Source organism: Ranitomeya imitator, chromosome 10 (assembly GCF_032444005.1).
Source record: "Ranitomeya imitator isolate aRanImi1 chromosome 10, aRanImi1.pri, whole genome shotgun sequence".
Classification (NCBI taxonomy): domain Eukaryota; kingdom Metazoa; phylum Chordata; class Amphibia; order Anura; family Dendrobatidae; genus Ranitomeya; species Ranitomeya imitator.
The window spans coordinates 27,497,890-27,521,040 of NC_091291.1; the positions used below are offsets into that span (position 1 = coordinate 27,497,890).

General features: G+C 49.3%; 1 protein-coding gene across 2 annotated transcripts in view; it reads left to right on the plus strand.

The window, feature by feature from the left end:
• The first annotated feature begins 14,642 nt into the window (after positions 1-14,642).
• TOMM40 (translocase of outer mitochondrial membrane 40) overlaps positions 14,643-23,151 on the plus strand; it is a 22,604-nt gene continuing 14,095 nt past the window's right edge. Inside the window, exons 1-2 of one of the 2 annotated variants that reach the window (XM_069742921.1) lie at positions 14,643-14,770; positions 21,475-21,678. In XM_069742921.1, coding sequence (XP_069599022.1) covers positions 21,480-21,678 — 199 coding nt within the window. In that variant the 5' untranslated portion in view covers positions 14,643-14,770; positions 21,475-21,479. Of the gene's footprint in view, positions 14,821-21,474; positions 21,679-23,151 lie in introns of both variants that reach the window. The other variant, XM_069742920.1, reaches the window with a different exon arrangement.

The window sequence follows — 23,151 nt, forward strand, 5'->3', positions numbered from 1 at the left end:
GTGCTCATGCATGTAATTTTAAAGCCTCGTCCTTGAGATCGGTAGGGGTCCCAATGCTGGTGTCTCCAGTGTCCACATGTTATCACTGTCAATGAGTTCCCATGAATAGGTGAGAACTTCTAAATGTGGCAATAACCTTTTCATACAAGTCTCCATCTCTTATCATCCTGCATGAGAAATCTTATTGAAGTGTTGCTTTTTGAGAAGTTATGTAAAGCTTTTGAGACCCCTGGGTGATTTACCAGCCTCTTCCAGTAGGCGATGAGAAGTCATCCCAACAATTGGAGAAAGTGGGCAAATATGTCCTAAGTTTGAACACAATGGTGCCTAAGAAAAACTACACTTTCTACGTAAACTTTTGGGGTGGACCAGGAGGAACCTCGATAAGGATTTTACATCTCCACGCTGTTTTGATTGGCTGGGAAAACAGACCTCAAGGGTCGTTTACCTCTTTTGGATAAGGGGTACATGTAAAAATTGGCACCAGTTGGGGTCACACAGTCATACTGACCTACAAAAGTATGAGAAGATTCTGATAGATCAAGGCTCTGAAACTGCTAAGGCCTCAAAGGTCCAGCAGAAGACAATCCTATCTGGAGCTTACTTTGGGGCCAGTCAGTTGCCACTAGGGTTAGTTCTTGTAGGATAATTCACCAATGACCTATTAGATCTTACCCATACTTGCCAACCTTCACGCGAGTCCTCCTGGGAGGATTTTTGTCTACACAGCCATGTACCTCCTCCAAAGAAGAAACCTCTTAGAAGTGCAAGCTATCTGTGAGGCTTTCGCAGTGCCCAGAAGATCTGCTGACCTTCCTAAGAATCCAGGAGGATTTTTTTTTCGGGAGCCTAGAGCACATTTTGAATAGTTAATAAGTATGGGCTTATCCATGACGTCTTGTACGTTTCTTGATTATGATGTAAAGATTATGTTAAAAAATGTAAAAAAAGCCGCGGAGACACCATCACGTGTTTCTCAACGCAAGCAATAAATAGCCAGGTCTTTCACCGGGAAGGAACAACCACGGGAAGGGCAGCATCCAAAAAGGAAAACCACCTATGCCAAAACATGGTATCCATCCACAGACAGCTGTTTCGGGGTATTTGCCCCTCATCAGTGTGGGGTAAGGAAACTGGCTATTGGGAGCAGAGCCTAGTTTATATGTTAAAAGACATAGACATATATGGCATAGATGGAAAAACATATTTTATCTCTAAGTCTTCCAACTCTGTAGACCCCAACATGTGAACATTCACCCCACAATCATCCCATTATCAAGAGGAAACAACACAAATTCAAGCAATAAAGTTGACATGTCCTATTAGAGAAGCAGTAATGTGAGTGACAGATCTGGGTCCTCCTTCGAGATGCCAAAGAAGATTTCTCCAGTTCTAGGAGACATCTCTGCTTTATTTTGGACGCTTGCTGTCTACATCTCGCATATCTCTATTTATGTTGCCGTTTGCTGCATCTCTCGCCTTCCTGGTATTGTCAGTCGGAGTTATTTTTATGCAGATTATTATAATACTGTTTTGTCTGCTTTTCTGAATTGTTTTCTTTGCTTCCATTGAAAACTCCATAATTATTGTTAAAAATAGTTTCAATTTCTTCTATATTTTACACATTTTTAATGTATGGTTTCTTGTCTCGTTAAGACATTGATATTGTATAATCTTCATTGTATCATAAAGGGTTTGTCCCATCTTCCATCTGCAGGAGTGCACCGCTCCCCTGTCTTGTGATTGCGGGGGGGGAAGGGTGGGCACTGTGCTTCTGATGAATGTACTGACCAACAGCATGGTTGTGCCTCCGGCCGGAACTGTGCTCTCTCCGATACTGCAAGGAAAGGTAACTTTGCATCTGCAGTTTTGGAGGAGAACTGGCAGGTGGATTAATGGAACTGAAGCTACTTGGACCCTCCCTGATCCTAAAAACAGGGGTCCCATGTTCCCCATATGGAAGAAGCTCATGAATGACCACAGGTCCGTTGACGTCTATGAGAGCAGGAGTGTGCATGAAAGACCACTGATCCCACAGTGGATAGATGGTTACGCCTGAACAACACCATTCCGTGGACTCGGAATGCTCTTCTTGATCCATGGGGGTCTCAACAATCGAATGATTGTTCAATAATCAAGCATTTATCAGGATTTCTGGGCTGAGATGATGCTATTTGTGGGACATAGCTTTATAGGGGTATTCCTTAAATGAAGCAACAACAAAAAAGCATTGAACTCTTCAGTTTCTCTCAGCCTGTGCCTCTATCTAATAGTGTGGAGCAAGTGCAACGCAGCCCCTTTCCACCCAAGGCTGTGCTACAATACCAAACCTCTATTTAGAAGTGACCCAGTGTGAGAAAAAAAAATCTAACAACGTTTCTGCAAATTGAGATTCTGGTTTGACTTTTATCCTAAGTCATGTGGCAAGGCTCGTTAAAAGGTCAATACTGACTTTTAGGATCACTGCTTCCAATAGGTGGCGCTAGAGTTCTAGTCCTCTCCCTCTCGAGGCAATTTGCATAGAAAATCTAAAGTAGCATCAGTTACAGACAAAGGTGATGGACAGAACTGATTTTCACTGGTCAAATTGTCAGGCTGGTTATTATGTAAATGCTTCAAACCATGGCGACTTGATGGATGAATGCTTTGTAGGAAGAACCATCTTGTGCAGCCTAGATAGGTCCACCAGGTTCTCCTGCACCATTATCTTGATAGTATCAGAACATCGGGTTGCTGGTCTTCCTCTTCGCTTGTTCCTTTAAGTCTTCTGACCATGATGTCCTTCTCCAGTGATTGCTCTCTTCGTATGATGTGTCCCAAGTAGACAAGTCGTAGCTTGGTGATCCTTGCTTCGAGTGACATGTCTGGCTTGATTTGTTCCAAGATTGATTTCTTTGTTCTTCTTACCATCTATGGTATTGATAACATCCTTCTTAAGCACATTTTCAAGGCGTTGACTCTTCTTCTGTCGTTTCTTTATCGTCCACGTTTTGCAGCCATAAGTTACTACAGAAAAGACCAAACTATGGACGAGCCGTATCGTCATCGCCAGTGAGAAGTTCCTTGATTTGAAGACCTCGTCCAGTGACTTCATTGTTGATTTGCCCATAGATATTCTCCTATTGACTAACAGTGACCATCTTGAGTGATAATTGATCCGAGTAGATTGAAGTTATTTACGACTTCCAGTGCATCACCATCCATCTCAAGTACGTCCCGGTAATACCTCTCAATATAGCTGGCCCTTAGTGCAACTGGCACAAATAGAGGCCAGTATGGATCAAAATTAAGGGGGCCAACTCAACTACGGAAAATTCAATAATCACTGCTATATTTATTCGCCACTTTTTTTTTTTTTTTTATAGAAATATATTCAATAGAATTTGTGCAGCCCGAATGGTACAAGGGTGACATCTGCAGGTGAAGATTATTATTAAAAGGAAATACTGTAATTCTGATGATTTAGCAATTTCTCATAAAACCATTTTCCAATATGTACCGCGTATCAATTCCTCACACTATTCCACATCTCTGCGTGCAGTCAGTGAATGTGACACCTATTGTTTTTTTCCATGGCGTGAAAAATCATTCCTGCTCATGAGATAATCACATTGATGCTCAGATCTACATCAGCTATGCAGTTGTATTAAGGCAGGGGGTCATCAAACTTTTTAAACAGGGGGACAGTCCACTGTCCCTCTGACCATTGGAGGGCGGGAATATGGTTTAAAAAACTATGAACAAAATTCCTATGCACATATCTTATTTTGAAGTACAAAAACGAAAACAGGAACAAATACAATATTGAAAATGAAGAACAAGTAACGTTAAATCAACAAACTTATCGGTATTTCAGTGGGAACTAGGGGCCGGCTTTTGGCTAATGAGATGGTCAATGTCCGGTTCCATATTTATCACTGCTAGTCGTAACAAGTGATGCAAGTGTGCATCAGTTAAGGTACCTTCACACTGAACGATATCGCTAGCGATCCGTGACGTTGCAGCGTCCTGGATAGCGATATCGTCCAGTGTGACAGGCAGCAGCGATCTGGATCCTGCTGTGACATCATTGGTCGGAGCAGAAAGTCCAGAACTTTATTTAGTCGCTGGACTCCCGCAGACATCGCTGAATCGGTGTGTGTGACGCCAATTCAGCGATGTCTTCACTGGTAACCAGGGTAAACATCGGGTTACTAAGCGCAGGGCCGCACTTAGTAACCCGAAGTTTACCCTGGTTACCAGCGTAAATGTAAAAAAAAACAAACACTACATACTTAGATTCCGGAGTCTGTCCCCCGGCGTCCGCCTCCCTGCACTGGCTGTGAGCGCCGGCTGGCCGTAAAGCAGAGCACAGCGGTGACGTCACCGCTCTGCTTTCCGGCCGGCGCTCAGAGTCAGTGCAGAGAAGCCCAGCGCCGGGGGACGCGACAGACACCGGAATGTAAGTATGTAGTGTTTGTTTTTTTTACGTTTACGCTGATAACCAGGGTAAACATCGGGTTACTAAGCGCGGCCCTGCGCTTAGTAACCCGATGTTTACCCTGGTTACCAGGGGACTGGCATAGTTGGTCGCTGGAGAGCGGTCTGTGTGACAGCTCTCCAGCGACCACACAGCGACGCTGCAGCGATCGGGATCGTTGTCTGGATCGCTGCAGCGTCGCTAAAGGTGACGGTACCTTTAGTCTAGATCTGGTTGGAGATTTAAGATGTTTCATTCAGGAAAACGTCTGTTCACAGGCATAAGTGCTGCCAAAGATGGTGGCCATTTTGAGTGCCTGGTTCCTGAGATTAGGATATGGCTCAGAGGGGAGAGATGCATAGAAATTAGGAAGGCTGCTTGACTTGCGTCTTTCAGAGTCACAATTCTGCAGATCAGCCAGTTCCATTTGGTAAATTGTATCCACATTTTCAATGTCAATAGAAAATGAGTTACGGAAAAGCTGGCTGTCCTGTTCATGGAGATGAAGCTCTTTAAATTGGAACTGCTTTTGTAACTTTTCCAGTGAATCCACATATGCTTTGTTTGGGAATGCAGCCAATGGTTTTTCCACTAACAGATTTCGAGTTGACATTTTCCTTTCCGGAGGCTGCGCGTGCGCAGATTGACACATCTCAGCTGCACTGTGCTTCAGGAAAATGGCCGCCGAGATCTCAATCTGCACACACGCGTCCTCCGGCGGCCATTTTCCTAAAGCCTTTGGCGGCCAACAGCTTCAGAAAGATGGCCGCAGGGAAACTGGTGATGCACTCGGCTCTGGTCACCGTGCCGTCACATTTCTGCCGCCGGCATCCTGAGGAAGGGACCCTACTCCATGCTCTGTCTCACCACTGCACCCCGAGACTGCAGCATTGCTTCACTTCTGCCGCTGCCGGCTTCCTAAGGGACCATGCCTTATGTGACCCCGCTGTACCACCGCTGGCCCTCAGGTAAGATACCTTAAATTCGGACAATAAGATGGACCCCTATCTTATAAAAATCTTTTTTCTATTTTCCACCCCAAAATTTGGGGTGCGTCTCATGGTCTGGTGCGTCTTATAGTCTGAAAAATATGGTACTCCTTTCTTAGACCCCACCATGCTAGGAGCACCATCAGTTGTCACACTGGCTAGTTTAGCCCAGTCCAGCTCCAAACCATTCACAGTTTGGGAAACCTTCCCATAGATATCCTCTCCTGTAGTTGTTCCTTTGATGCTTTGCATTGCAGCAAGCTCTGTGACTTTGAAATAGTCATTCATCCCACGAACAAAAAAAATAGAAGTTGTGCAGAATCACGAATATCATTACTTTCATTGCGTGCTAAGGAAAAGTAGGAACGCTTTTTTTGCGGAGTTTTGCAAATGCTGATGCAAATTGTCTCCCATTTCTTCAACCCTTAGTGTAATTGTAGGTCCTGAAAGACTCACAATACTAAATAAATCGGCCTTCTCCGGATACATCTCTTTGGCAGCAGACTGAAGGCGTTCTTTAACAAATTCTCCCTCCACGAATGGTCGGCCAGTGCTCGCTACTAGATTGGCAACTTGATAACTTGTCCACAGTGATGAAATATTTAGCTGCTTCACAAAAGTATTTTGCGGAGTTGTCAATGTATTTTTACTTCTCCGACCAAACACTCATATTTATCTTTATGTTGAGTTTGATAGTGTCGATGCAAATTGTATTCTTTGAACACAGACACTATATTCTGACATATCAAACCCACAGCTCGCTCCTTGTACTGCATGAAAAAGTAATCATAAGTCCACTGTTCTTTGAATATCCTACACTCCGAGCCAATTTTTCTTTTTCTTGATATCATTGTTTCCTAGGGATTCTAAATAGCTATTAGTAAAATACCAATATATATACAGCGCTGCAAAAACAATATACCAGCAATAAAATTGCCCAGAGACATACAGACTGCACTGCCCTTCAATGCACCCTTGCCAGTCCATATCATTTCTAGTGTGGTGCGAGTCCCCAATATGCAGGTAAACGTCCCCAATAGGCAGGTAAATGTCCCCAATAGGCAGCATGGTCCCCAATAGGCAGGTAAATGTCCCCAATATGCAGCATAGGTCCCCAATAGGCACGTAAATGTCCCTAATAGGCAGGTAAATGTCCCCAATAGGAATCATAGGTCCCCAATAGGCAGCATTGGTCCCCTATAGGCAGGTAAATGTCCCCAATAGGCAGCATAGGTCCCCAATAGGCAGGTAAATGTCCCCAATAGGCAGCATAGGTCCCCAATAGGCAGGTAATTGTCCCCAATAGGCAGCATAGGTCCCCAGTAGGCAGGTAAATGTCCCCAATAGGCAGCATAGGTCTCCAATAGGCAGGTAAATGTCCCCAATAGGCAGCATAGGTCCCCAATAGGCAGGTAAATGTCCCCAATAGGTAGCATAGGTCCCCAATAGGCAGGTAAATGTCCCCAATAGGCAGCATAGGTCCCCAATAGGCAGGTAAATGTCCCCAATAGGCAGCATAGGTCCCCAATAGGCAGGTAAATGTCCCCAATAGGTAGCATAGGTCCCCAATAGGCAGGTAAATGTCCCCAATAGGCAGCATAGGTCCCCAATAGGCAGGTAAATGTCCCCAATAGGCAGCATAGGTCCCCAGTAGGCAGGTAAATGTCCCCAATAGGCAGCATAGGTCCCCAATAGGCAGGTAAATGTCCCCAATAGGCAGCATAGGTCCCCAGTAGACAGGTAAATGTCCCCAATAGGCAGCATAGGTCCCCAATAGGCAGGTAAATGTCCCCAATAGGCAGCATAGGTCCCCAGTAGGCAGGTAAATGTCCCCAATAGGCAGCATAGGTCCCCAGTAGGCAGGTAAATGTCCCCAATAGGCAGCATAGGTCCCCAGTAGGCAGGTAAATGTCCCCAATAGGCAGCATAGGTCCCCAGTAGGCAGGTAAATGTCCCCAATAGGCAGCATAGGTCCCCAGTAGGCAGGTAAATGTCCCCAATAGGCAGCATAGGTCTCCAGTAGGCAGGTAAATGTCCCCAATAGGCAGCATAGGTCCCCAGTAGGCAGGTAAATGTCCCCAATAGGCAGCATAGGTCTCCAGTAGGCAGGTAAATGTCCCCAATAGGCAGCATAGGCCCCCAGTAGGCAGGTAAATGTCCCCAATAGGCAGCATAGGTCTCCAATAGGCAGGTAAATGTCCCCAATAGGCAGCATAGGTCCCCAATAGGCAGGTAAATGTCCCCAATAGGCAGCATAGGTCCCTAGTAGGCAGGTAAATGTCCCCAATAGGCAGCATAGGTCCCCAATAGGCAGGTAAATGTCCCCAATAGGCAGCATAGGTCTCCAGTAGGCAGGTAAATGTCCCCAATAGGCAGCATAGGTCCCCAATAGGCAGGTAAATGTCCCCAATAGGCAGCATAGGTCCCCAGTAGGCAGGTAAATGTCCCCAATAAGCAGCATAGGTCCCCAATAAGCAGGTAAATGTCCCCAATAGGCAGCATAGGTCCCCAATAGGCAGGTAAATGTCCCCAATAGGCAGCATAGGTCCCCAGTAGGCAGGTAAATGCCCCGAATAGGCAGCATATGTCCCCAATAGGCAGGTAAATGTCCCCAATAGGCAGCATAGGCCCCCAGTAGGCAGGTAAATGTCCCCAATAGGCAGCATAGGTCCCCAATAGGCAGGTAAATGTCCCCAATAGGCAGCATAGGTCCCCAGTAGGCAGGTAAATGCCCCGAATAGGCAGCATATGTCCCCAATAGGCAGGTAAATGTCCCCAATAGGCAGCATAGGCCCCCAGTAGGCAGGTAAATGTCCCCAATAGGCAGCATAGGTCCCCAGTAGGCAGGTAAATGCCCCGAATGGGCAGCATAGGTCCCCAATAGGCAGGTAAATGTCCCCAATAGGCAGCATAGGTCCCCAGTAGGCAGGTAAATGTCCCCAATAGGCAGCATAGGTCTCCAGTAGGCAGGTAAATGTCCCCAATAGGCAGCATAGGTCTCCAGTAGGCAGGTAAATGTCCCCAATAGGCAGCATAGGTCCCCAATAGGCAGGTAAATGTCCCCAATAGGCAGCATAGGCCCCCAGTAAGCAGCATAGGTCCCCAATAGGCAGGTAAATGTCCCCAATAGGCAGCATAGGTCCCCAGTAGGCAGGTAAATGTCCCCAATAGGCAGGTAAATGTCCCCAATAGGCAGCATAGGCCCCCAGTAGGCAGGTAAATGTCCCCAATAGGCAGCATAGGTCCCCAATAGGCAGGTAAATGTCCCCAATAGGCAGCATAGGTCCCCAGTAGGCAGGTAAATGCCCCGAATAGGCAGCATATGTCCCCAATAGGCAGGTAAATGTCCCCAATAGGCAGCATAGGCCCCCAGTAGGCAGGTAAATGTCCCCAATAGGCAGCATAGGTCCCCAGTAGGCAGGTAAATGCCCCGAATGGGCAGCATAGGTCCCCAGTAGGCAGGTAAATGTCCCCAATAGGCAGCATAGGTCTCCAGTAGGCAGGTAAATGTCCCCAATAGGCAGGTAAATGTCCCCAATAGGCAGCATAGGCCCCCAGTAAGCAGCATAGGTCCCCAATAGGCAGGTAAATGTCCCCAATAGGCAGCATAGGTCCCCAGTAGGCAGGTAAATGTCCCCAATAGGCAGCATAGGCCCCCAGTAAGCAGCATAGGTCCCCAATAGGCAGGTAAATGTCCCCAATAGGCAGCATAGGTCCCCAGTAGGCAGGTAAATGTCCCCAATAGGCAGCATAGGTCCCCAGTAGGCAGGTAAATGTCCCCAATAAGCAGCATAGGTCCCCAATAAGCAGGTAAATGTCCCCAATAGGCAGCATAGGTCCCCAATAGGCAGGTAAATGTCCCCAATAGGCAGCATAGGTCCCCAATAGGCAGGTAAATGTCCCCAATAGGCAGCATAGGCCCCCAGTAGGCAGGTAAATGTCCCCAATAGGCAGCATAGGTCCCCAGTAGGCAGGTAAATGCCCCGAATAGGCAGCATAGGTCCCCAATAGGCAGGTAAATGTCCCCAATAGGCAGCATAGGCCCCCAGTAGGCAGGTAAATGTCCCCAATAGGCAGCATAGGTCCCCAGTAGGCAGGTAAATGCCCCGAATAGGCAGCATAGGTCCCCAATAGGCAGGTAAATGTCCCCAATAGGCAGCATAGGCCCCCAGTAGGCAGGTAAATGTCCCCAATAGGCAGCATAGGTCCCCAGTAGGCAGGTAAATGCCCCGAATAGGCAGCATAGGTCCCCAATAGGAAGGTAAATGTCCCCAATAGGCAGCATAGGTCCCTAGTAGGCAGGTAAATGTCCCCAATAGGCAGCATAGGTCCCCAGTAGGCAGGTAAATGCCCCGAATGGGCAGCATAGGTCCCCAATAGGCAGGTAAATGTCCCCAATAGGCAGGTAAATGCCCCGAATGGGCAGCATAGGTCCCCAATAGGCAGGTAAATGTCCCCAATAGGCAGCATAGGTCCCCAATAGGCAGGTAAATGTCCCCAATAGGCAGCATAGGCCCCCAGTAAGCAGGTAAATGTCCCCAATAGGCAGCATAGGTCCCTAATAGGCAGGAAAATGTCCCCAATAGGCAGCATAGGTCCCCAGTAGGCAGGTAAATGTCCCCAATAGGCAGGTAAATGTCCCCAATAGGCAGCATAGGTCCCCAGTAGGCAGGTAAATGTCCCCAATAAGCAGCATAGGTCCCCAATAAGCAGGTAAATGTCCCCAATAGGCAGCATAGGTCCCCAATAGGCAGGTAAATGTCCCCAATAGGCAGCATAGGTCCCCAATAGGCAGGTAAATGTCCCCAATAGGCAGCATAGGACCCCAGTAGGCAGGTAAATGTCCCCAATAGGCAGCATAGGTCCCCAGTAGGCAGGTAAATGTCCCCAATAAGCAGCATAGGTCTCCAATAGGCAGGTAAATGTCCCCAATAGGCAGCATAGGTCCCCAGTAGGCAGGTAAATGTCCCCAATAGGTAGCATAGGTCCCCAATAGGCAGGTAAATGTCCCCAATAGGTAGCATAGGTCCCCAGTAGGCAGGTAAATGTCCCCAATAGGCAGCATAGGTCCCCAATAGGCAGGTAAATGTCCCCAATAGGCAGCATAGGCCCCCAGTAGGCAGGTAAATGTCCCGAATAGGCAGCATAGGTCCCCAATAGGCAGGTAAATGTCCCCAATAGGCAGCATAGGTCTCCAATAGGCAGGTAAATGTCCCGAATAGGCAGCATAGGTCCCCAATAGGCAGGTAAATGTCCCCAATAGGCAGCATAGGTCCCCAGTAGGCAGGTAAATGTCCCCAATAGGCAGCATAGGTCCCCAATAGGCAGGTAAATGTCCCCAATAGGCAGCATAGGCCCCCAGTAGGCAGGTAAATGTCCCGAATAGGCAGCATAGGTCCCCAATAGGCAGGTAAATGTCCCCAATAGGCAGCATAGGTCTCCAATAGGCAGGTACATGTTCCCAATAGGTAGCATAGGTCCCCAATAGGCAGGTAAATGTCCCCAATAGGCAGCATAGGTCTCCAATAGGCAGGTAAATGTCCCCAATAGGTAGCATGGGTCCCCAATAGGCAGGTAAATGTCCCCAATAGGCAGCATAGGTCCCCAATAGGCAGGTAAATGTCCCCAATAAGCAGCATAGGTCTCCAATAGGCAGGTAAATGTCCCCAATAGGCAGCATAGGCCCCCAATAGGCAGGTAAATGTCCCCAATAAGCAGCATAGGTCTCCAATAGGCAGGTAAATGTCCCCAATAAGCATGATAGACCGGACCCGGTGCTAAAAATAAGCCTAAATACCAGTACTCAGCTACAGTGGGGCAAAAAAGTATTTAGTCAGTCAGCAATAGTGCAAGTTCCACCACTTAAAAAGATGAGAGGCGTCTGTAATTTACATCATAGGTAGACCTCAACTATGGGAGACAAACTGAGAAAAAAAAATCCAGAAAATCACATTGTCTGTTTTTTTAACATTTTATTTGCATATTATGGTGGAAAATAAGTATTTGGTCAGAAACAAAATTTCATCTCAATACTTTGTAATATATCCTTTGTTGGCAATGACAGAGGTCAAACGTTTTCTGTAAGTCTTCACAAGGTTGCCACACACTGTTGTTGATATGTTGGCCCATTCCTCCATGCAGATCTCCTCTAGAGCAGTGATGTTTTTGGCTTTTCGCTTGGCAACACGGACTTTTAACTCCCTCCAAAGGTTTTCTATAGGGTTGAGATCTGGAGACTGGCTAGGCCACTCCAGGACCTTGAAATGCTTCTTACTAAGCCACTCCTTCGTTGCCCTGGCGGTGTGCTTTGGATCATTGTCATGTTGAAAGACCCAGCCACGTTTCATCTTCAATGCCCTTGCTGATGGAAGGAGGTTTGCACTCAAAATCTCACGATACATGGCCCCATTCATTCTTTCATGTACCCGGATCAGTCGTCCTGGCCCCTTTGCAGAGAAACAGCCCCAAAGCATGATGTTTCCACCACCATGCTTTACAGTAGGTATGGTGTTTGATGGATGCAACTCAGTATTCTTTTTCCTCCAAACACAACAAGTTGTGTTTCTACCAAACAGTTCCAGTTTGGTTTCATCAGACAATAGGACATTCTCCCAAAACTCCTCTGGATCATCCAAATGCTCTCTAGCAAACTTCAGACGGGCCCGGACATGTACTGGCTTAAGCAGTGGGACACGTCTGGCACTGCAGGATCTGAGTCCATGGTGGCGTAGTGTGTTACTTATGGTAGGCCTTGTTACATTGGTCCCAGCTCTCTGCAGTTCACTCACTAGGTCCCCCCGCGTGGTTCTGGGATTTTTGCTCACCGTTCTTGTGATCATTCTGACCCCACGGGGTGGGATTTTGCGTGGAGCCCCAGATCGAGGGAGATTATCAGTGGTCTTGTATGTCTTCCATTTTCTAATTATTGCTCCCACTATTGATTTCTTCACTCCAAGCTGGTTGGCTATTGCAGATTCAGTCTTCCCAGCCTGGTGCAGGGCTACAATTTTGTTTCTGGTGTCCTTTGACAGCTCTTTGGTCTTCACCATAGTGGAGTTTGGAGTCAGACTGTTTGAGGGTGTGCACAGGTGTCTTTTTATACTGATAACAAGTTTAAACAGGTGCCATTACTACAGGTAATGAGTGGAGGAAAGAGGAGCCTCTTAAAGAAGAAGTTACAGGTCTGTGAGAGCCAGAAATCTTGATTGTTTGTTTCTGACCAAATACTTATTTTCCACCGTAATATGCAAATAAAATGTTAAAAAAACAGACAATGTGATTTTCTGGATTTTTTTTTTCTCAGATTGTCTCCCATAGTTGTTGTCTACCTATGATGTAAATTACAGACGCCTCTCATCTTTTTAAGTGGTGGAAATTGCACTATTGCTGACTGACTAAATACTTTTTTGCCCCACTGTATGTCCTCTGCTGCATTGAAGAGGCACCTGCTTGACTCCGTCTTCTATTGGCACAGGTGGCGTGATGACAATCACGTTGTCTGTGCTGCATACGTTGGGCCGCCAGTCTTAAGGAGTGGCAGCGCATCCTCACCGCCTCGTCTACAGGGCCCGGTGGCATTGAACTGTAGTGAAGTTCAATGTCGGCCGTGCCCAGGGGTGGCCGTGGTAGTTAACTACCGGTGTAGCAGAGGTAGGAGGTACAGCTGCTCGGGGATCCTTGATACCACAGGCCCCGAAGCAGCGGTTACGTCTGCTACCCCGGTAGTTCTGCCTCTGGTCAAGAGTCAGAGAGAAGGAGGGGAGTCGGAGAGGGCGGTGCAGATTTGGAGTGGTGCGTTAAGGACTATATTATCATCTTTTTACTACAGTGCTAAATACTAAGGGGCAGGTAGTTGCTAACAGAGGTAACTACCTGCCTGTTCTACTCAGAGCAGTGACCGGTCCTGCCATCGATTCAGCTGTTTCACATCAACAGAGAATCTCTTCTTCTTCCAGGCTCACAGGAGTTAACTGCTGCCGTCATACTGATTGACCGCCGGCTCCATGCAGTTAGGAAGTAGGGATCCAGCTGTCAATCAGCAGGACACTGGCAGTCACGCCCTGTCAACAGAGCAGAGTGGCTCTGTCGACGTGGATTCAAGCCACAGAATCGCCGGCAGGAGCGGTCCGTGATGACAAAGCTTGGCGCCGATCGCAACAGGCACGTAGGTAGCAACTACCTGTTACCTCTTAGGCTCATAGTAAAGAAACATTAAATAGTGCTGGATAACCCCTTTAATTCTAGGGTGCCATACATGTGAAAAGGCTTTTATATATATAACATATAAAACTAAGTAAAAAAAAATGACAGACTGGTCCAAGGCAGGGAGCGGATCAAGGCTTCGCAGGTCCTGCGCCCCCCTAACACTTGAATCTTTAGATCAATATTCACAGGAGACTACCACTCCCACTTTCAATCTGCAGTAGTCACCGCGCTCAGATTAGGCCTTTTCTAATCTTTGTGGACCAAGCTGTGCGATCTGACCCCCTTATTCCTATGGGAAAACTGAAAAAACGGCCGCTGCTTTCCCAGCCCTCAGCTTTTATACTGGCTGTGATAGCGCAATCCTGATAGGACGGCCCAGACCATGTGATGCCATGGATGCAGGGCATTATGGGGCAGCCGAGTCCGACGTCATCGGCCCCCCACTTCGGCGCTGTGTGAATTGGCGCCAAGTAATTGTTTTTTTGCGATCCCCAAGAATTGCAAATTGTTAGTCATTCTGTTTTAAGTCGACAGTCCGCTTATTTAGAAAAACGCAGAAAGTAGGACTTGTCCTCCGCAGGAAAAAAAAAACAAACAAAAAAATCGAAAAGTTATGACGGCTTGAATGCTAACAGGAAGAAGAAAAAAAAATTGGGTTTTTAAGGGGTTAAATACTGCAGAACTACAAATCCCAGCAGGGAGGCAGTTCAGGATCCGGCCTTCAGTAGTCCCAGCTCCCAGGTCTAGGACTGAACGTCATCATTAGTCGCCGCGAACGTCACTGTTGCCATAACGACAGGCTCAAAGATGGCGACTTATTAGAGGGAAGGGAAGTGAAAAAAAAAACCGCGTGGAACTATGGGGCGGCTCACATGACCTTGCCCTGCGACCTCAGTTCTCAGCGTCGACCAATGAAATACTGCGTTTGCCGGGTGAGCTGACCAATCAGAGGAGGCCGCGGCGCAGGCTAGGTTGCGCTGCAGGAAGCCCATTGATTGACATTAGAACTAAGCCAATGAGTGTAATGAAGGGAGGCGGGTCTTTGATTTTCAGACCAATCAGCTGAGCTGGGAGGCGTGGTTTGAGCGGCTAGCAAGTTCGGCTGGGAGTATCGTGGGTGAGTGTGTGTGAAAGAGCCCGGAGACCCCTCTAAAGGGAAGAAAAGAGGTGAGGGAGAGGGCGACCGGGAGCGGAGAGGGCTGCGGAGGCCGGCGGGGGGCCGTGCACACGGCGGGGCGGTGAGGGCCACCCGTCTGGCTGCCGCATGCAGTATGAATGGGACCTGCTGGGAAGGTTATTGGAGCAGGCAGGGGACAAGTGTGATCCTGAGGGGGAGGCCCCTGCAGAGCCTTCCTATAGGGAGACAACTGCTCAACTAGCAATTGCTGGGGACAAGTGCGATCCTGAGGGGGAGGCCCCTGCAGAGCCTTCCTATAGGGAGAAAACTGCTCAACTAGCAATTGCTGGGGACAAGTGTGATCCTGAGGGGGAGGCCCCTGCAGAGCCTTCCTATAGGGAGACAACTGCTCAACTAGCAATTGCTGGGGACAAGTGCGATCCTGAGGGGGAGGCCCCTGCAGAGCCTTCCTATAGGGAGAAAACTGCTCAACTAGCAATTGCTGGGGACAAGTGTGATCCTGAGGGGGAGGCCCCTGCAGAGCCTTCCTATAGGGAGACAACTGCTCAACTAGCAATTGCTGGGGACAAGTGTGATCCTGAGGGGGAGGCCCCTGCAGAGCCTTCCTATAGGGAGACAACTGCTCAACTAGCAATTACTGGGGCCAAGTGTGATCCTGAGGGGGAGGCCCCTGCAGAGCCTTCCTATAGGGAGACAACTGCTCAACTAGCAATTGCTGGGGACAAGTGCGATCCTGAGGGGAAGGCCCCTGCAGAGCCTTCCTATAGGGAGACAACTGCTCAACTAGCAATTGCTGGGGACAAGTGTGATCCTGAGGGGGAGGCCCCTGCAGAGCCTTCCTATAGGGAGACAACTGCTCAACTAGCAATTGCTGGGGACAAGTGTGATCCTGAGGGGGAGGCCCCTGCAGAGCCTTCCTATAGGGAGACAACTGCTCAACTAGCAATTGCTGGGGACAAGTGTGATCCTGAGGGGGAGGCCCCTGCAGAGCTTTCCTACAGGGAGGAAACTGCTCAACTAGCAATTGCTGGGGCCAAGTGTGATCCTGAGGGGGAGGCCCCTGCAGAGCCTTCCTATAGGGAGACAACTGCTCAACTAGCAATTGCTGGGGACAAGTGTGATCCTGAGGGGGAGGCCCCTGCAGAGCCTTCCTGTAGGGAGAAAACTGCTCAACTAGCAATTGCTGGGGACAAGTGTGATCCTGAGGGGGAGGCCCCTGCAGAGCCTTCCTATAGGGAGACAACTGCTCAACTAGCAATTGCTGGGGACAAGTGCGATCCTGAGGGGGAGGCCCCTGCAGAGCCTTCCTATAGGGAGACAACTGCTCAACTAGCAATTGCTGGGGACAAGTGCGATCCTGAGGGGGAGGCCCCTGCAGAGCCTTCCTATAGGGAGACAACTGCTCAACTAGCAATTGCTGGGGACAAGTGTGATCCTGAGGGGGAGGCCCCTGCAGAGCCTTCCTGTAGGGAGAAAACTGCTCAACTAGCAATTGCTGGGGACAAGTGTGATCCTGAGGGGGAGGCCCCTGCAGAGCCTTCCTGTAGGGAGAAAACTGCTCAACTAGCAATTGCTGGGGACAAGTGCGATCCTGAGGGGGAGGCCCCTGCAGAGCCTTCCTATAGGGAGACAACTGCTCAACTAGCAATTGCTGGGGACAAGTGCGATCCTGAGGGGGAGGCCCCTGCAGAGCCTTCCTATAGGGAGACAACTGCTCAACTAGCAATTGCTGGGGACAAGTGTGATCCTGAGGGGGAGGCCCCTGCAGAGCCTTCCTATAGGGAGACAACTGCTCAACTAGCAATTGCTGGGGACAAGTGCGATCCTGAGGGGGAGGCCCCTGCAGAGCCTTCCTATAGGGAGACAACTGCTCAACTAGCAATTGCTGGGGACAAGTGCGATCCTGAGGGGGAGGCCCCTGCAGAGCCTTCCTATAGGGAGACAACTGCTCAACTAGCAATTGCTGGGGACAAGTGTGATCCTGAGGGGGAGGCCCCTGCAGAGCCTTCCTATAGGGAGAAAACTGCTCAACTAGCAATTGCTGGGGCCAAGTGTGATCCTGAGGGGGAGGCCCCTGCAGAGCCTTCCTATAGGGAGACAACTGCTCAACTAGCAATTGCTGGGGACAAGTGTGATCCTGAGGGGGAGGCCCCTGCAGAGCCTTCCTATAGGGAGACAACTGCTCAACTAGCAATTGCTGGGGACAAGTGTGATCCTGAGGGGGAGGCCCCTGCAGAGCCTTCCTATAGGGAGACAACTGCTCAACTAGCAATTGCTGGGGACAAGTGCGATCCTGAGGGGGAGGCCCCTGCAGAGCCTTCCTATAGGGAGACAACTGCTCAACTAGCAATTGCTGGGGACAAGTGCGATCCTGAGGGGGAGGCCCCTGCAGAGCCTTCCTATAGGGAGAAAACTGCTCAACTAGCAATTGCTGGGGACAAGTGCGATCCTGAGGGGAAGGCCCCTGCAGAGCCTTCCTATAGGGAGAAAACTGCTCAACTAGCAATTGCTGGGGCCAAGTGTGATCCTGAGGGGGAGGCCCCTGCAGAGCCTTCCTATAGGGAGACAACTGCTCAACTAGCAATTGCTGGGGACAAGTGTGATCCTGAGGGGGAGGCCCCTGCAGAGCCTTCCTATAGGGAGACAACTGCTCAACTAGCAATTGCTGGGGACAAGTGCGATCCTGAGGGGGAGGCCCCTGCAGAGCCTTCCTATAGGGAGACAACTGCTCAACTAGCAATTGCTGGGGACAAGTGCGATCCTGAGGGGGAGGCCCCTGCAGAGCCTTCCTATAGGGAGACAACTGCTCAACTAGCAATTGCTGGGGCCAAGTGTGATCCTGAGGGGGAGGCCCCTGCAGAACCTTCCTATAGGGAGGAAACTGCTCAACTAGCAATTGCTGGGGACAAGTGTGATCCTGAGGGGGAGGCCCCTGCAGAGCCTTCCTATAGGGAGAAAACTGCTCAACTAGCAATTGCTGGGGACAAGTGTGATCCTGAGGGGGAGGCCCCTGCAGAGCCTTCCTATAGGGAGACAACTGCTCAACTAGCAATTGCTGGGGACAAGTGTGATCCTGAGGCGGAGGCCCCTGCAGAGCCTTCCTATAGGGAGGAAACTGCTCAACTAGCAATTGCTGGGGACAAGTGCGATCCTGAGGGGGAGGCCCCTGCAGAACCTTCCTATAGGGAGGAAACTGCTCAACTAGCAATTGCTGGGGACAAGTGCGATCCTGAGGGGGAGGCCCCTGCAGAACCTTCCTATAGGGAGGAAACTGCTCAACTAGCAATTGCTGGGGACAAGTGCGATCCTGAGGGGGAGGCCCCTGCAGAGCCTTCCTATAGGGAGGAAACTGCTCAACTAGCAATTGCTGGGGACAAGTGTGATCCTGAGGGGGAGGCCCCTGCAGAGCCTTCCTGTAGGGAGAAAACTGCTCAACTAGCAATTGCTGGGGACAAGTGTGATCCTGAGGGGGAGGCCCCTGCAGAGCCTTCCTATAGGGAGAAAACTGCTCAACTAGCAATTGCTGGGGACAAGTGTGATCCTGAGGGGGAGGCCCCTGCAGAACCTTCCTATAGGGAGGAAACTGCTCAACTAGCAATTGCTGGGGCCAAGTGTGATCCTGAGGGGGAGGCCCCTGCAGAGCCTTCTTATAGGGAGAAAACTGCTCAACTAGCAATTGCTGGGGCCAAGTGCGATCCTGAGGGGGAGGCCCCTGCAGAACCTTCCTATAGGGAGGAAACTGCTCAACTAGCAATTGCTGGGGCCAAGTGCGATCCTGAGGGGGAGGCCCCTGCAGAGCCTTCTTATAGGGAGAAAACTGCTCAACTAGCAATTGCTGGGGCCAAGTGCGATCCTGAGGGGGAGGCCCCTGCAGAACCTTCTTATAGGGAGACAACTGCTCAACTAGCAATTGCTGGGGCCAAGTGTGATCCTGAGGGGGAGGCCCCTGCAGAGCCTTCTTATAGGGAGGAAACTGCTCAACTAGCAATTGCTGGGGCCAAGTGTGATCCTGAGGGGGAGGCCCCTGCAGAGCCTTCTTATAGGGAGAAAACTGCTCAACTAGCAATTGCTGGGGCCAAGTGCGATCCTGAGGGGGAGGCCCCTGCAGAACCTTCCTATAGGGAGGAAACTGCTCAACTAGCAATTGCTGGGGACAAGTGCGATCCTGAGGGGGAGGCCCCTGCAGAACCTTCCTATAGGGAGGAAACTGCTCAACTAGCAATTGCTGGGGCCAAGTGCGATCCTGAGGGGGAGGCCCCTGCAGAACCTTCCTATAGGGAGAAAACTGCTCAACTAGCAATTGCTGGGGACAAGTGTGATCCTGAGGGGGAGGCCCCTGCAGAGCCTTCCTATAGGGAGACAACTGCTCAACTAGCAATTACTGGGGACAAGTGCGATCCTGAGGGGGAGGCCCCTGCAGAGCCTTCCTATAGGGAGGAAACTGCTCAACTAGCAATTGCTGGGGCCAAGTGTGATCCTGAGGGGGAGGCCCCTGCAGAACCTTCCTATAGGGAGAAAACTGCTCAACTAGCAATTGCTGGGGACAAGTGTGATCCTGAGGGGGAGGCCCCTGCAGAGCCTTCCTATAGGGAGACAACTGCTCAACTAGCAATTACTGGGGACAAGTGCGATCCTGAGGGGGAGGCCCCTGCAGAGCCTTCCTATAGGGAGGAAACTGCTCAACTAGCAATTGCTGGGGACAAGTGTGATCCTGAGGGGGAGGCCCCTGCAGAGCCTTCCTGTAGGGAGAAAACTGCTCAACTAGCAATTGCTGGGGACAAGTGTGATCCTGAGGGGGAGGCCCCTGCAGAGCCTTCCTATAGGGAGAAAACTGCTCAACTAGCAATTGCTGGGGACAAGTGTGATCCTGAGGGGGAGGCCCCTGCAGAACCTTCCTATAGGGAGGAAACTGCTCAACTAGCAATTGCTGGGGACAAGTGTGATCCTGAGGGGGAGGCCCCTGCAGAGCCTTCCTATAGGGAGACAACTGCTCAACTAGCAATTACTGGGGACAAGTGCGATCCTGAGGGGGAGGCCCCTGCAGAGCCTTCCTATAGGGAGGAAACTGCTCAACTAGCAATTGCTGGGGACAAGTGTGATCCTGAGGGGGAGGCCCCTGCAGAACCTTCCTATAGGGAGAAAACTGCTCAACTAGCAATTGCTGGGGACAAGTGTGATCCTGAGGGGGAGGCCCCTGCAGAGCCTTCCTATAGGGAGACAACTGCTCAACTAGCAATTGCTGCAAGTCTGCCTCCGCAATGGCCACTACATCTCCCAGCATGCCCTGACAGCTCTTTTCATTGAAGTGGTAAAATACATTTTTTTTGCTCGTGTCGCCGTTTTCTGAGACCTGTAACGTCTCAATTATTCTGTGTCACAATCTGCTGTGAACACGAGCTAAACGCTGGCTGGATAATGCTGACAAGCGCGAGGGGTCTTCAGCAGACCCCCCGCTGTCATAGCAACCGCACACGTCACAGGCTCGCCGAGCGACGCGTCCCCCTGCAAGAGCGGATCAAAATCCGGGAGGTGCCAGTACGTCACGGGTCAGCAATGGGTTCAAGGTGTTGCTTATCCCTGCTGAGCACACGTGCACGCTCATCAGAGAGCGTGCGTGAGGGAGGAGCGGAGAGGTGCACGGTCGCACGGGGCGGCGGATCAGGTCTTGCACAATCTCCGTCTGCGGTTCGTCCTGTTCTATCCACTGCAGATGCAGAAAATGGAAAACCTGCAGCTGCTATTTGCTCACATGACTTTGGATTCTTTGGCAGAAATTTGAGTCCAACTTCATGATCTGCGCACAGATTTCGCACCGGTAGGGGGGTGCCAGCAGTTTATTTCCCCCTTTCCACCTTCATTGCAGGGTTAGGCTCTAGTGATGAGCGAGTGTGCTGGGATACAGTGTAATCTGAGCATGCTCGAGTCCTAACCGAGCATCTTCGGCGTTCTCGAATAATATGCTTGAGTCCCCGCGGTTTTTCGACAGGCGCAAACACATGGGATTGTCTATTTGTCAGGCATGTGAACACTCCCTTAGTGTCCACCAAATTAAAAGGCTTATTCCCATCTTCATAGATGCGTAAAAACAAGTATTTTTGCAATTTACTGCTTGTTAAAATTTTCAGCCGTTCTTGAGATGTTAACACTTTTCTTCTGCTTACAGCTCGTTACCTAGGAGACCGACCACCGCTGCTGTCTGGCTTGCAAGCACTGTGTTGAACCTAGCAGGTAAAGGCGCGCTCCAGCCAACCTCACTGGCTTCAAAACAGTGGAGAAGAGCTTGAAAGCGTTACCCAGGCCCTTCTGTCAGGCAGCGATGGTCGGTCTCCAAGGCGACGAGCTAAAAAAAGTAAAGTCTTAATGGCTAAAAACATTTTAATAGAGAGTAAATTGCTTGTTTTATAAGAACAGTACCCATTTATGAAGGTGGGAGTAACCCGAGGTAGTAAAAGGGTGCAGATTTTGTACAGGACAGGCTTTTTTGCTGTATTTTGGGGGTTCCATGAGTGTATTGTGGTCGTCCTCCCCTGCGTCGTGTCCTGGACCCGAGCAAAAATCAACTGAGGCTCGCTGCAAGAAAAGATAATGGTGCCACAATTTTGGGGGTTCTGCAACAGCGCCTCAGTTTTATTTTAGCCATCGGTTTGGCTTGTTCTCTAACTTCTGTTGTTTTCCTTTTATAGCCAAAATGGGGAACGTCTTAGCCGCCAGTTCTCCTGCACCCCCTCCTGCCGGATCTCCCCCCGTCCCAGGTTTAGTAACGGTTCCCCCTGGATTCACAATGCCTCCTGTTTCCGGCCTCGGCCCAGCTGTGGAGAAGAAAGAACCCCAGGAGGAGCGGTTACCTAATCCGGGAACCTTTGAGGAATGTCACCGCAAATGTAAAGGTGAGAGGCTGTGGCTGCAGCAGAGGTCCTGGGTGCACACAGGTCTTCTCCATCCCCCTCGTGTCTGTTGGTTTCTGAATGTCGGCTCCGAGATGGATAGTGATACTCGGACTGTCCCAGATAGACGCTTCATGTGACATCTACAGGAGCCTTCTTCAAAGTAGTCATATCCGTACAAAATGACTGTCCAAACCAAGCACAGGCGCTCGTTGCATCCTCCAAACGGTTCATTGCTCCTTCCCACCTACTAGTTATCTCAATCTCCCTCTTTTTTGTGATTGACAGCTCTGGCATTACAGATAGAAAGTAAGTGGGAAGGTGTAGCAAGCGATAATCGTCAGCGCCAAGGTTCCACCGAGCAACAGTGCTTGGATCGAGCAATCCGTACTAATGGGACTTCCTTTAACCCCTTCTGTTTTCACCGCTTTAACGGATCCCACGGATTCTGAGAGTGATTTTTTAGAAGGGTTAAATGTTGACCAGCGATTTCTTCTAATTTTTCAAACAGATTTTACAAAACCAATTTTTTTTTTTTTTAGGGACCGCATCTGAGGTCGTCACTTTGGGGGGGGGGCCTATATGATAGAAAAAATCCAAAAGTGACACCATTTTAAAAACTGCACCCCTCAAGGTGCTCAAAACCACATTCAAGAAGTTTATTAACCCTACAGGTGCTTCACAGGAAATAAAGCAATCTGGTAGTAAAAAAATGAAAAGTTTACTTTTTACCATAAAAAATGTTGATTTAGTGCCAAATTTTATTTTCATAAAGGATCGAGTATTTAAATGGGCCGCATAGTTTGTTCTGCAATTTCTCCCGAATACACCAATACCGCGTAAGTGGGGAGAAACTACTGTCTCGGCGCATGGCATGGCTCGGAAGGGAAGGAGCGCCATTTAGCTTTTTGAGCTCAAAATTGTCTGGAGTCGAGAGCGGACGCCATGTCGCATTTGAAGAACCTAAACATTAGAAACCCCCCACAACTGATCACATTTTAGAAACTACACCCCTCAAGGAACTTATCTAGATGTGTGGTGATCACCTTGAATCCCCAGGTGCTTCACAGAATTTTGTAATGTAGCATAATGAAAAAAAATAATAATTCCTGTAAAAATGTTGGTTTTGCCCCAAATTTTTCATTTTCACAAGGGCAACAGAAGAAAATGGCCTGTGCAATTTCTTCTGAGTACAGAGATACCCCATATGTGGGGGAAAGCTACTGTTTGGGTGCACCACAGGTAAGGAAGCCAATAGAATTTGGGCTTGAGGCCATGTCACATTTGAAGACCCCCTGAGGTGCCTTAGACACCCACAATTGACCCTATTTTGAAAACTACACCTCTCGAGAAATTCATCTAGGGGAGAAGTGAGCATTTTTAACCTTCAAGCCGTTCACAGAATTGTATAACATTATGCTGAGTCAATGGAAAATTAACATTTTTTTTCCACTAAAATGTTGCTCTTGCTCCAAG